The sequence below is a fragment of the Patagioenas fasciata genome, chromosome 5 (genome assembly GCF_037038585.1).
Source record: "Patagioenas fasciata isolate bPatFas1 chromosome 5, bPatFas1.hap1, whole genome shotgun sequence".
Taxonomy (NCBI): domain Eukaryota; kingdom Metazoa; phylum Chordata; class Aves; order Columbiformes; family Columbidae; genus Patagioenas; species Patagioenas fasciata.
The window spans coordinates 36,832,039-36,845,355 of NC_092524.1; the positions used below are offsets into that span (position 1 = coordinate 36,832,039).

At 35.2% G+C, this 13,317-nt stretch overlaps 1 protein-coding gene across 11 annotated transcripts in view; it reads right to left on the bottom strand.

Annotated features, from left to right (window-relative positions):
- RYR3 (ryanodine receptor 3) overlaps positions 1-13,317 on the bottom strand; it is a 255,759-nt gene that overhangs the window by 77,208 nt on the left and 165,234 nt on the right. For 7 of the 11 annotated variants that reach the window (XM_065840051.2, XM_071809338.1, XM_065840050.2 and 4 more), the window contains 7 exons: positions 9,782-9,951; positions 8,900-9,120; positions 7,506-7,596; positions 5,965-6,105; positions 3,448-3,629; positions 2,689-2,767; positions 1,288-1,377 (listed from right to left, as the gene is read on the bottom strand). In XM_065840051.2, coding sequence (XP_065696123.1) covers positions 1,288-1,377; positions 2,689-2,767; positions 3,448-3,629; positions 5,965-6,105; positions 7,506-7,596; positions 8,900-9,120; positions 9,782-9,951 — 974 coding nt within the window. The remainder of the gene's footprint in view (positions 1-1,287; positions 1,378-2,688; positions 2,768-3,447; positions 3,630-5,964; positions 6,106-7,505; positions 7,597-8,899; positions 9,121-9,781; positions 9,952-13,317) is intronic. The other 4 variants (XM_071809340.1, XM_065840054.2, XM_065840053.2 and 1 more) reach the window with 1 other exon arrangement.

Sequence of the window (13,317 nt, forward strand, 5' to 3'; positions counted from 1 at the left end):
CTTTTTATATAAGCAAGAAGCTTTAAAATACTTACATTTCTTTTGGTTCAATTTTTAGTGGCATTTATTGCTGGGATATGTGTTACAAACACCACTCAAGTGAGCTCTGGAGCAGTAATGTAACTGGTATCTGGAAACTTATTCATTGATTCCTCCAGTCCAAAATAATAAAAAATTTATGGCACTTACAAGTGCTATGAAATAAGTTAGGCAGGTATGTACATTTGAATACATCAGCACACAAGGCCTATTTTTACTCTTCCTGTATTTATATCCATTCACAGATACAGAACATTACTGATCTATATCTCTCTTCACATAAATACTGCCATCGATAAAAATTTAGGGAAGAGCCAACAATCCTTTGAAAAGTAAAGGTGCTATAGAAAATCTGAAAAGTTATGACAAAGAAAATTCTGAGTATGTCATATTAAGAATTCTCAGATCAATCTAATAAAAGTATTTCTGTTTTTACCATGAATAAAAAGTTTATGACAGTTACTTAAAATGACAGTTTTATGTAAAGACTTGATTTTTAGTTTCAAAACTTTTAATCTGAGACAATTCAGAAAATTCTCTTTGACAACTCAACCAAAAATTTTTTAGCTCCTCTCCAAAGATTACAAAGCAATTTGCAAGCCTTGGGAAATTAAATCCTTTGAATCCCTCTTGATTTTTGCAATCTCCATTTTCTGAATAGGAAAAGCGTGGTAAAGAGGGACAAATGTAACTGACTTACTTGAGTCACCCAATGAATCATTGCAAAAATATGTAATAGAATGCAAATTCAGTTCACTGTTCTGAAAACTAGAAGATACTAATGCCTAGTAAAGAAATTCAAATTAAAAAATGCGCTCAAAATAGTTTAAATATTTTTCCCCATTTTCAACTGAAGCATCTCCTACGCTTTCTTCAGATTTTTTTTTACAATCTTTCTTGAAGACAAAATTGCCTTCAGATATACTAAACTATAGTTTTGTCTAAAACCCAGGCGTTGCTGCCAGTTGTTCCTCACCCATGAAGGCCTGAAAACCCTCTGCTATTGATACTTTGAATACAAACTGACCCAGGTCTATGAAGTCTACCTAATGGAAACAAATTATACAAGACTTTGTGCAAGATTAACTAAACAACCACTTCAGCACATAGATGTTCCTGTTCTTAACTTTAAGTATGCTAGTCTCTCTCTCTTACTTTTGTAACATATATTTGAAATGGATTTATAAAAGTACATAAAACAATCTACAACCTACTTTGTATTAAAGCCACTGAATTTTCATACATTACCTTTTCAGTTAAAGTTTTGAAAGGTCTTATTAATGGATGAGTCTTCATATTTTCATCCAGTGAAACACCATATTTCCATCCACTGTTAGTCTGAAAAAAAAAAAAATGAAATAAGACGAGAACAACAATACAGTTGAATAATGACAAATTGGCCAATTTGGTTGGTCACACTGAACTGCTAATCCACTCCAACAGCTACTCAGTGCCACAGAAGTTTCTGTTAAAAGAGCACACATACATCTGTGGATACATAAGAACAGATTGGCCCAGACAGATTACATGCCATCTATGAGGAGCAGATCTCACACAACCAGTTCTGAGTCTAATATACATTGGCCCCTTCCACATGGATTAAGACGATACTGGCTAAGGTAAAAAAAGTGTCTCTATTCTCTGGGAGGCTAAAGTCAGCAATACAAAGAAGAAAATGTGATGTTAACAAATCAAGCACTAAAGAGTGTAACTTTAAAGAATCCTTTACCTTAATATTAACTGAAATTAACGATTTGAGATTAATGTGCATATATTTACATATCTATATATACGTATACCTTTCTCTACAAATTTGCATATGTAGCCCTACATAAGAACAGAATTATTTCCACATAACTGTTCTGCAAAATGGCTATTATTCTGTCATTAATTGTTATATTAAATTACTTAACTCTGTTTCTATTTTTTTCCTTCAATGAAAGAAGTTTAAAATTCATACTTGCATTGAATAAGTTACTCATATCCAAAAACTTCCAACATAGTTATCAAAAACTGCAACAACTCCATCAAACTTCACCTGGCTTAAATTTAACTCTAAAAGTTATATTATTAACATTAAAATCTGTTTGCAAAATGTAACAATGAAAAGGTCTTTGTTAAATGTTTAAGTGTGTATTAAAAATATTGAACATCATTTAGCATATATTGTCTTACAGCTATTTTGATGTAGTGAAACAGAAACACAACACAATGGCAGAGCACTTGGGAAATTATAACAGCCTTCTTAAAGCTAAAAAGAAAAGCTACATTTTCTGAAATAAAAAGGACATGAGACTTTCCAGGTACTCTCTTAGATCACAGAGTTGCTAGAGTAAAATTGAATCTCTGACTCCCAGTCGAAAAACAGGCAAATTGAAGCTAAGATCTATATTTTCTTACTTAAAAAAAGGTGCCTCTTCTCCATTCCCCTCAGATCTTTGTCCTAATAAATTCTGTCCACTTACAAATTTAAATGCATTTTCTTGAGAAAAAGGTTTATTCCATATATTCCTAAATAAATATGCTACATTAATGCACTCTGGACAAAGGCCTATCAGTTAAGCTGCACAGTTTTTCTTTCAGTGTTCACCCCAAGTATTATTTACTAGACCTTTTATGACAGTTGCCAGTCTTAAAAATAATTCTTACCTTATCAAAGGCCCATTTATCATGGGAATGTTCAGCATACTTGCTGACAATATACTCCAACTTTTCAGGAAGTACAAGGCTATAAACAAAGGGGAGTATGGTTATTCAATCATGAGTTACTGCAGTCTGATTTATGAAAAAAATGTCAGTACAATATAGCACTAATCAAAATGCTTCATGGCCAGATGAAGGCCAAACATTTGGCTTTTCAATTTCATTATCTTTAGAAGAAATGCCTACAGATATTTTTCTTGGTAATTCTTAATACAGGATAATACCAGTATGGATGTTTCACATTACATAATGACAGAGGGGTGAGAATTTAATAGCAAGAATCAACTAGTGATCCTCAGCTCTTGAATACAGAAGTATTAGACATCTGTACTTTAAAAGCACAAGATTACTAAGAAGGTCAAGTCTCTATTAAATCTTCACACACGATCTGCTTATTTTGGCCTATTGCGTTGCTACAGATCAATTTTCAAAACCAAGTGAAGATTTTATATAAACTGGGCAATAGGCCAAATGAATCACTTGCCAGATTTTGATGATCTTATACTATTTGTCCTAAGTACATTCTAAATACTGATAGTATCAAATGGATTACAGGTTTGTATGTCACAAACATTTGAACTATTAGATAATGGGGTACACAATAAGTATAGAAATTACTATGTGTTCTGCAGATATAATGTGGAAATATTTAACATCTGTACAGTGCTGAGAAGAATATGAATCACTATGATTTATATGACTCACTTTGCTGTGTTGACAGGTTTGGGATCAAAATTTCCTTCTGGATCCACTGACGTTTGCTTTTCCAAAGTTGACCTAATTCGTGTATCTAAATAATCAGGGGGCAAGGCACCAGCTATAGCACTTAGACAAGGCAAAGCCATTCGAAAGAGCTCTGGATCATACTTCTGCAGGAGAGATAGGAACTGGTTGGAAAATCCAACAGAAAAACATGCAAAATGTTAGTGAAAACCAAGCAGCCATGAGTACAAATATTAGAAGATGCAAACAAACAGTAAAACACATTTAAAAATTAAGCACAGAGCAAAATTATTGCTGCATGACATCTACGAAATAGATCAAATTGATACATTTTTAAGATTACTCAAATTAACATGGGAGTGTGCTGACACTTGTATAGGTATATACAAGTATGACTCTTAAGCTTTCTTTGGGCTGTTAAGGTCTACATAGAAAGGGTCAAGTGTTCTTTGCCTAGTTATAGAAGCACAGTCATCTATAAAATACTGTCATAGTTCTAAAGTGACTAATTCCTATCTTCACTGTAGAAGCTATTGCCATTTCTACATCTTTTCACCTGATCTATTTCAGTTAAAATCATACTAGTTACACAAAATTGTGTTTTACTGTAGCAACATCAATTCATTATTTTTCAAAATGGTCCTGTTAAGAGGTGAACTAGCATATTTGTTCTTCTACTCACTTAAGCTATGGAGACAACACAGAAGTACTTGATATATAAAAATATAAGGTAGAATTACATTTGAAGACTCTGTCCTTAGTAACTTGCCATGTAACATGTTCAAGGTCAATTATTGCACACTAGATTGTAAAAAAAATTGTGCTGGAGGAAGTAGCAACAGATCACTGTGGGCCAAGGTTCTTCTTCCAGCTCTCAAGCAATATTCTTAGGATGCTTAGGAAAAAAATAAAAGACACTTATCTATCTTTCAGATTCCCCATCTGTAACATGGGCATAATGATATAGCTTTAAAGGTTTCTAAGATCTACTGATGAACACTACAGTGCTGGAGTTTGACGCTATTCTAATTATCGACTACAGTTTTATTCAGTGTAGACATCTTTTTGGTGTTATGAAACAGGCAGCAATCAAGCACATATAGGGAAAAAAAAATTTACACTGCAAAATATTTCTCATGCTTCACCATTAGAAACAGAAAAGCTGCATGCATCTATTAATCTGAATGACCACTTCGTGTCAAGAAAATGCTGAAGAACAATTTTAAGGTTTATTGAAAAGACTTACTGATAAAATTATATGTTTATATCACAACAAAAACAATGTCTAAAATTTTGAGGCTTCGATTTCCTCTAGTTTTGTTGCAACAGTCTTTAGTGTTAATGGCACAAACAAAAGTGGGATTACAGAGTAACTTGCTTCCTCTAAACAGCCGGAAGCCATGAAAAATCAAACCTGTAAATATTTCACTACAATACAGGACAATAGAGAACACTGCAGCTCAGCAGATTTGCACAAGTCTCATTGGACTAACAACCATTTACAGAAAAATGAAAATGCTGTTATAGAGGGCCACCAGTATTAGCAGAAACATATCTTCATTTATCTGTAAAAAGCAAAGATGCACTAATTGGAAACATTTCATTGTGTCAGGCCCTCCTGAGACTCTTTGCACTTGTGACAGCAGGAAGAGTAATGTCACAGGGTAAATGTCACTAAAATAAAATACAAATAAAACTTTAAAAGTCATTTTAGAATAATGCAGAGATCATGTTGATCTCCATATTATAAATCAGAATGCCTAGAGAACAATCATCTAAATTTGTTGATTATAACTGGAAGATAAATTCAGCGAGATGCAATTAAAAAATTTGTTATGGTACCATAGTGAAAACCTGATTTTTGAGCCCAATCAAGTTCAAAAAGTATTTATTCAGTAAGGCATTTCTCCTATTAGAAACGTAACTTTATATCACTCAGAGAAAAAATGACTAAGTGAAAAAATCCAAAGAGCATACTTTGAAACAGGAAAATAGAAAAAATGCTTATTTCTAACAATGTTGCACAGTTTTTCTTAAAATGGGCAATAACCAGAAAACTAACAAAATACAAGTGTATGTTTGAAACCAGACAATATAAATTTACTATACATACACCAACAATTTGACAAGTATATACACACATTTTTTAACATTAATTTTATACCAGTAAAACAACATTTTAAAAAAGTTGAGTAGAGTTAAGATAGGAGACAACACTGACTTATTAGTGCTGCAAGCAATCTGCCTCATTATTAGTGTAAAGTTATATGGGTATATCAAGACAAAGATTTGACATTTCTTTACTTTGGAGAAAATCTTTCAAGATTCAGCATTCAATTTTTCATTAGAAAGTTACTTCATCAAAAGCATTCATTGCCATATGTTGTATATTATGTGAAAAATTGTTAAGATAAGAACCTTCTGCACTTGGCATGGCAAATTATCATTGTAATACTATTTTTAGTCATCCCATACTGTAATATGAATTGCAGGTTTTACCTTATGAGACAAAGAATCAAATATTCCCCAGAAAAGTTTTTCAGTTAAATGTAATTCTTCCTCTGTTGCAATTCCACAGCTTCCCATTCCTGAAGGCAGACAATAATATTTCCAGCACTGCTCATAGTGGTTTGTCAGAAGCTAGATTTTTCAAGAAAATAAAAATGCACATAAAACGTCAATATTTAACAAAATAACGTACTGGCTAGTGAAGTTTGAATTGCCAGTATCTCTTTAAACAATTACACGAGTATCATGATTTATTTCTGTCTCTTCATTTCTAACAGCTCATAAAAATGATCTTTTTTCTTTTTGGGAGAAGAATAGAGCGCATGCTGTGAAAGTATAAAGCCCCAAAGCTGCTGTCGGATTCTCAGTGATGACAGTGAGTAGCAAAATTATAAAATTTCAGGATTCTTACCATTTCAGTACAGGTTAGCTCACAGGATAAAAACAGAATGAAATTGGAATAAAACAGGACATGATAGATTTTGGTAAAAAGTTTTACAAAATCAAATTGATTTTACTTCTGTCAGTTGTAGTTGATGGCCTCAGTATTGTTGAAAACATTGCAAAAGACACCTGCACTATACCGTTTTTAGCTGTGCCTCCTCAACTCTGGAAAAACCTATGGAAAGAACTACTGTACAGACAATCTGTCATACACCAGTTAAAGAGCTAGACTACATGATTATTGGTGCGCTTTCCACATAATTTCAATTTTTTTCTGAATTCTTTAAAACTAAAAATTCCTATCCCATGGGAAATTCTAAAATTTCTTATAAAATCAAACTCAAATCCTGGCATTTTGATTTTTCCTGCATTTTTGTTTAGGAAGGAAAAATAACAATAAAAACCCCAAATCAAACACTCCCCCTTTACCACAGTTTTGCTCCAAAATTACTGATGCTCCCGAATATGTCTGTGAGTCTGGTATCTCTGTTTTAGAGTATGACAGAATTCCAATTCTGCAGACCTAAGATCAGGTCCTTTTATTCCAATAGGAACAGTACACAAACCTGACAGAAAAATTCTAAATAAAAGTTATTTATCATCTCACAATTGTAATTCTCTATTTACAGAAGAAGACGACAGATAAGACTTCAGTTAAAGATTGCTCAAAAATAAAAGGTGAATTATGTTCCCTGTATTATATTCTCTGCAGACTTCATTCAAAATTTAGTCCTGGGCAATGCATCCTATGAAGAGTTATTATAGTTGTATAGAGCAGAAGAAGAAATATCAAGATAGTGCTAACATTTAGTTTGATACTTTCAAATACTCTTTTGCTGAAGCAGTGAAAAAGTCAACAGTTCACTGAACAAAATCTCATCATCAACTATATACTGTTTGCATTAGGTACGATTTCACAAAAACTGTAATCATTATAACCATTTCGAAAGACAATAACAGTATTTTCAATTCAGAGGTCACTTTACATTGCTCCACCCTCTCCTGTTCTGTTTTTAAAAACATGACGATGACAGATTATTGTGAATAAGTTTTGCGCTGAATGCATATACAGAAAGTAAAGCATTTACCTTAAGAGGCATTTTACAGTATTCATTGAGTAGGGGCACATCAAAAACTAGCCTTCTCAACAGCTGTTGTAGCATAGAGGGACGTAAGTGGCTGTAATTAAACAAAAAAAAAAAGTTCTTAATAAAATTCATACAGTCCAGTAAAATGAAATAAAAATAGAAATCAATTTGCATATGGGAATTCAAATCACTTATTAAAAGTATTTTGAAAAACCAATGGTAGGTGCTTAACGAATCTCACTATGACTCATCTACACACAGAAGGATAAAGGACAGAACATGTGCTACTTTGGGACTCTTAAGTGAACAGACAACACATAGGATTGTGGCATATCACAGCAGAGGGAAGGGCGCTACATGTTTTTCAGAATATGGAGGGAAAAATCTAAGAAAAATAAAAATAATATTATCCTAACAGAATGGTTTCTAACATGACACTAAAAGGCAACAAAACACTCATAACTGAAACTGATCTGGGAAATACATTCATGATTATTCTCAAAAGAAATAAATGTCTACTGGAAGACTGAATAAATTACCCAGTTCTTTTTTTCTAGCTATTTAATTTTAATGACTCAAAATCAATGTAAAAATGCTCCTTTCATATCTCTCTCAGTCATCGCTTTTTCAGGCTGATTCCTGGTCTACTAAGTTGTTCCAAAGAAGTAAAGTTATTTCTTATGTTGATCCCTCTTGCTAGGCTTTTCCAAATCTTTTCCATTTCTACTATATCCTCTCTTTGGCAAGGGGTCCAGTGCTATGCACAAACAGAAAACGCACATTGCATTACTAATTTCACAGTTCATTGCACAAACAAATAGCACTACAGCTTATGACAAAGGTCAAGAATTACGATTCAGTTGGCAAATTTGCATTTCAATTCCTGATATAACTTCAGTGCTCCATTCGGTTTTAGGATCGGTTTTAGGATTTAGAGACCAGGGGGTAGTTTTTCTCTCTCTCTCTTCCCCAACCCCCCCATTACAGCTAAGGTTCTTCAAACCACAATCAGAATTACAAACATGTTGATCCATTAAATCTCCAACACATATTCAGTGTCAGATTTGCCAGAACATTTTTAGTAATTTCTGAGGTTTTGTTTTTAGAAATAATCAGAATTTATCCTGTATCACCATAAAGCTCATATCAACATAACAGCTTTATAATGCAGTACCCATAATGTAAAAATCAAATGTATTTTCTCTTAGGGAAAAACAAACAAACAAACAAACAACAACACCTCCCCCACCCCACCCCTCTACCAAATCATATCATACATTCTGGGCATTTATTTCCTGCAAGAATAATCTTAGTTCTACATCATACACAAAGAAATTATTAAAATACATATACTGCACAAAAGAAAGCAATTCGTACACAGGTATCATACATACTGGCAGACAGCAAGCAGACAGTCTTCAATAGTGTCTCTTTGTGCTTTTGTCAGGGACCGTCCCTTGGATAACCTGTATATTGTGTGAAGCATGGAGTCAACCAGAGAGGCATGATGCTCTGTTCCAGAAAAGAGGGGAGCACATCTTTTGAGTAATGGAAACACAGCTGAGCAAATGTATCTGTTTAGTGCGAGAGCTGCCTCTGTGGTACTCAGAGAAACCTGTATGAAGTAGTAAATGACTGTTAGTGTCATATGGAGTAAAGGTTACTAAATATGAAGTCTATACAAGATAATAATGAAATAGTCCTTAGGTCACCTTAGCAGCTTGGTGCTAATATGATATTCCCATTACACACATAAGGACAAAAGCTAGGGTTTTTTAGCTGGAGAAAATTCAAGTCAATCATTATCTCCTATCTTTTGTCCCACTGAACTCTGAAATAATAGGAGCAAAAAGGAATATGCTGCTTCTTTCTTTGAACACATAAGCAAAAAACACGAAACATTAGGTAGCACCTTTCATTTCCCTTAATTTCTTCATACCCACACAGAGATGATTTTTCGGTGTAATTCTCAAAAGCACACATGAAATGAAAGGACTCATTAGGCCTATTGTAATATATCCAATGTACTTACTGTATAATTACTGTAAGCCTATATTAAAAGTTTTCAAACTATATTACACTGCTGCTTCATAAGGTGGAACTGAATGCTTATGACCAGAGTTAAGCAATATAAATTAATAGTAACTGAATTATTAGTGTTTGTGCTTACAGCAAGCTTATGCCATAAGGCTGTTTTGATTTGAAATTCCATTTCTTACACTTACAAAATCACTATATCCAGCCACTGCACCTGAACTCCACAGCAAAATACTTACTGTATCCAAAGAGGCAGAAGCCCTTAAATCTGGTAAAAATCCAACTTCCAGTAGGTGAAGGAGGAAGCTTTGGTCCTTAATACCATAGACACGGTCCAAAAAGAGTACCATGGGTGCTTTATGATCGGGACAGAAATTTGCAGACATGTCTGGCTCGTTTACTGTGCCATCTACACAAATATATAATGCAATTTTTAATACTAGAGAACAGACAAAACAAGAAATACCAAGACAGACACTATAATTACATTTAATGTGTAAAAATCACATATTCAATGAAAATTATATTCTTGTTCAGTTTTCTTGTATGCTGAAAAAAAGAATACTAAGTTTTTATTATTTTAAAAACCCTATTATTTTGTAATTTAACAATCTTTCACTCTTTAATGAAAAAAAGGATGAATGGTAAAGTACTCTAGTTGTTTCATTACTGTTACAGAGAACGTTTATATGGTAAAATTAAAGATAAAGGTTACTACAAATATTAAAAATCTGTAGTAACTGTGAAGTCAAAGAAAGTTAAGAATTTTAATTTTTGTCTCATGTAAACTAGACTAGAAAGAACATGGAATCCAAGGGGAAGACAACAATAATACAGAAATTAACTGTGTAACAGAGAAGCCATCTCTGACTGTAAAGGGGAGCAGACAATTCTTGTGAAACAGAAAGGACAACAGTAGCAGATGAATGAGGATGAAGTTATTTTGCCCTAGAAGAAAAGGGCTGGTAGTTTATAGCCCATGGAACATGGAGAAATTAATAGGAAACACGGAGATCATATGCCATATAAACCTCATACACTGTTGAATTTATGCTTTATAGAAAATTTCAGTTTGTATGGTTATCTTGGACGCTATTTTGTGGAAATATATCTGCCCTTGGATAACCACATTTACTGCTTAGAAGGAAAGACTCAGCAGTTGCATAACAGGTAAGAACACCATCATTAATATACTTCTGCACTCTGAACTCTGACTTTGAATTATTTTTGAGTTCCAGAGTGAAGAAAGTGAACACTCAAGAGTCTTCGGTGACTTCCTTTTAACAGGCAGTGTTAAGAAGTCTGTTAGTTCCACTGGCAAAAACTCAATTTTAACCTCAGTGACAGGTAGGCTTCCAGGTACAGACAGAGATCTGTGAAGTTTGATGGAGAGAGAGTAGCAGGTCCATGCCAGACCACGGGTTCAGGTTTTCTATACGTACTCACAGTACACAGTGTTTGGGTCTTCAGAGAGTAGTCTCATTCCTCAGAGGTGAGAATGGATGAATCAGAGTAGTAAGAGAAATGAAGAGGTCCTACAGCAACACAGCAGCAAAGCCTCAACTCCACAGTGGCAACCCCTGAGGTACTGAGGAGGACATAAGTCTTTGGGAAGGAGTGTATCTATCTGAGAAGGGAGGATCTAATCTCTCAAGAGAAGAACAACTCCTCTCCTCTATGTATGTCCCACTGCACATAGGATTCTCCTGAAGTAGACAGGGTCTTCAAGGATATGAAGAAGCAAATAGTGGAGGTGAGAGATTGCTGTATTAGGCACTAAGCTGGGTGGCTTCATGATGGATTCCATGATAACTTGTCTATATGGGAGGACCTTGTAGGAGTAAGGCAGAGATCTCGAGTCACAAAGGATGGGTGAGATTGTGGTGTAGAGAAGAAGAATTTAGTTAGATTGATTATAAAAGGCTGAATTCGTTCGGGACAAAATGAGCATGTACAGAAATCACCCACACCTTAATAAAAAAGAAATCAGGCTTCTAGGATAGAACATTAAGGGTCAGACTGGAACAATATACCTAGAAATTAGGGAGAAGACAATAGGTGTGGAGGAGCAACTTCTTCAGATGAGGACAATGCCAAAGCAAATATGTCTGGTTTTCACTTCCTCTGAAAATTCCAGGGAAGAAATAAATAGCACAGTTCCAAGAAACAGCAAAAGCAATTAAAATGCAATGCACATGTGCAATGTCTTACTCAGTAAAGGACAAAGAGGGGTCTATGCTGGGTCATCAATGACCTGGAAAAGGAAGCAAACAAAGGAGCCTAAAGGTCTTTATACAACACTAAATTCTTCTGTATGGTTAAAACATTAACAAAACTCATCTGTGCTCCCATCCAGCGAGACCTGGACAGGTTGGAGAGTTGGGCAGGAAAAAATTTAATGAGATATAACAAGGGCAAGTGTAGAGTCTTACCTCTGGGCAGGAACAAACCCAGGTTCCAGTATAAATTGGGGAATGACCTATTAGAGAGCAGTGTAGGGGAAAGGGACCTGGAGGTTCTGGTGGACAGCAGGATGACCATGAGCCAGCACTGCGCCCTTGTGACCAAGAAGACCAATGGCGTCCTGAAGTGTATTAGAAGGGGGGTGGTTAGTTGGTCGAGAGAGATTCTCCTTCTCTTCTACTCTGCCCTGGTGAGACCACGTCTGGAATATTGCATCCCGTTCTGGGCCCTTCAAATCAAGAAGGACAGGGAAGTGCTGGAAAGAGTCCAGCGCAGAGCTACGAAGATGATGAAGGGAGTGGAGCATTTCCCTTATGAGGAAAGGCTGAGGGAGCTGGGTGTCTTTAGCTTGGAGAAGAGGAAACTGAGGGGTGACCTCATTAACGTTTATAAATATGTCACGAGGATGGAGCCAGGCTCTTCTCAGTGACAGTCAATGATAGGACAAGGGGCAATGGGTACAAACTGGAACACAGGAGGTTCCACTTAAATATGAGAAGAAACTTCTTCACAGTGAGGGTGACAGAACACTGGAACAGGCTGCCCAGGGGGGTTGTGGAGTCTCTTACTCTGGAGACATTCAAAACCCACCTGGACACATTCCTGTATAACCTCCTCTAGGTGTTCCTGCTCCAGCAGGTGATTGGACTAGATGATCCTTTGAGGTCCCTTCCAATCCCTAACATTTTGTGATTCTGTGAAAACTGAGTGGGCAAAGTAAAGACAGATGCACTTCAACGCAGACAACTCTAAGCTAATGCATCTGCAGAAAAATAAGACATGCCTACATGATGCTGAGTTTGGAACTGACTTTACAGAGAGATCCTGAGGCACGGAAATTCTGTGAAACCATCAGCTCTATGTATAGCAGCAACCAAGTAAGTCAAAAAGATATTTGGCACCATGAGAAAGGGTTATTCAGAATATGAGAGAGGGTATAATTTTGATGCTATATAAGATAGAAAATTAATACATAAACCAAACTATTGTGTGTTCACATTATCCATACAACCTGCTCATGTCTTATGTACACCCCACAGATGTTTTCCACATATCAGGACTGCATAATAGAGATAGTGAAGGTACACAGAAGGGCAACTAAAATGATTCAGGAAATGGAGTAGTTACGATGAGAGACTACGAGAGGCTGAGATCGTTCAATTTGGCAAAATAAGGGCTGAGAAAGAATATAACAGAGATTTAGAAAATGGTTAATGTAGCTGAAAAAGTGACTGAACTGCTATATGCCATGTCCCAAAATGCTACAATTCAAGGGTTTTAATTACAATTAGGAAGCAAAGTGTAAATTAAA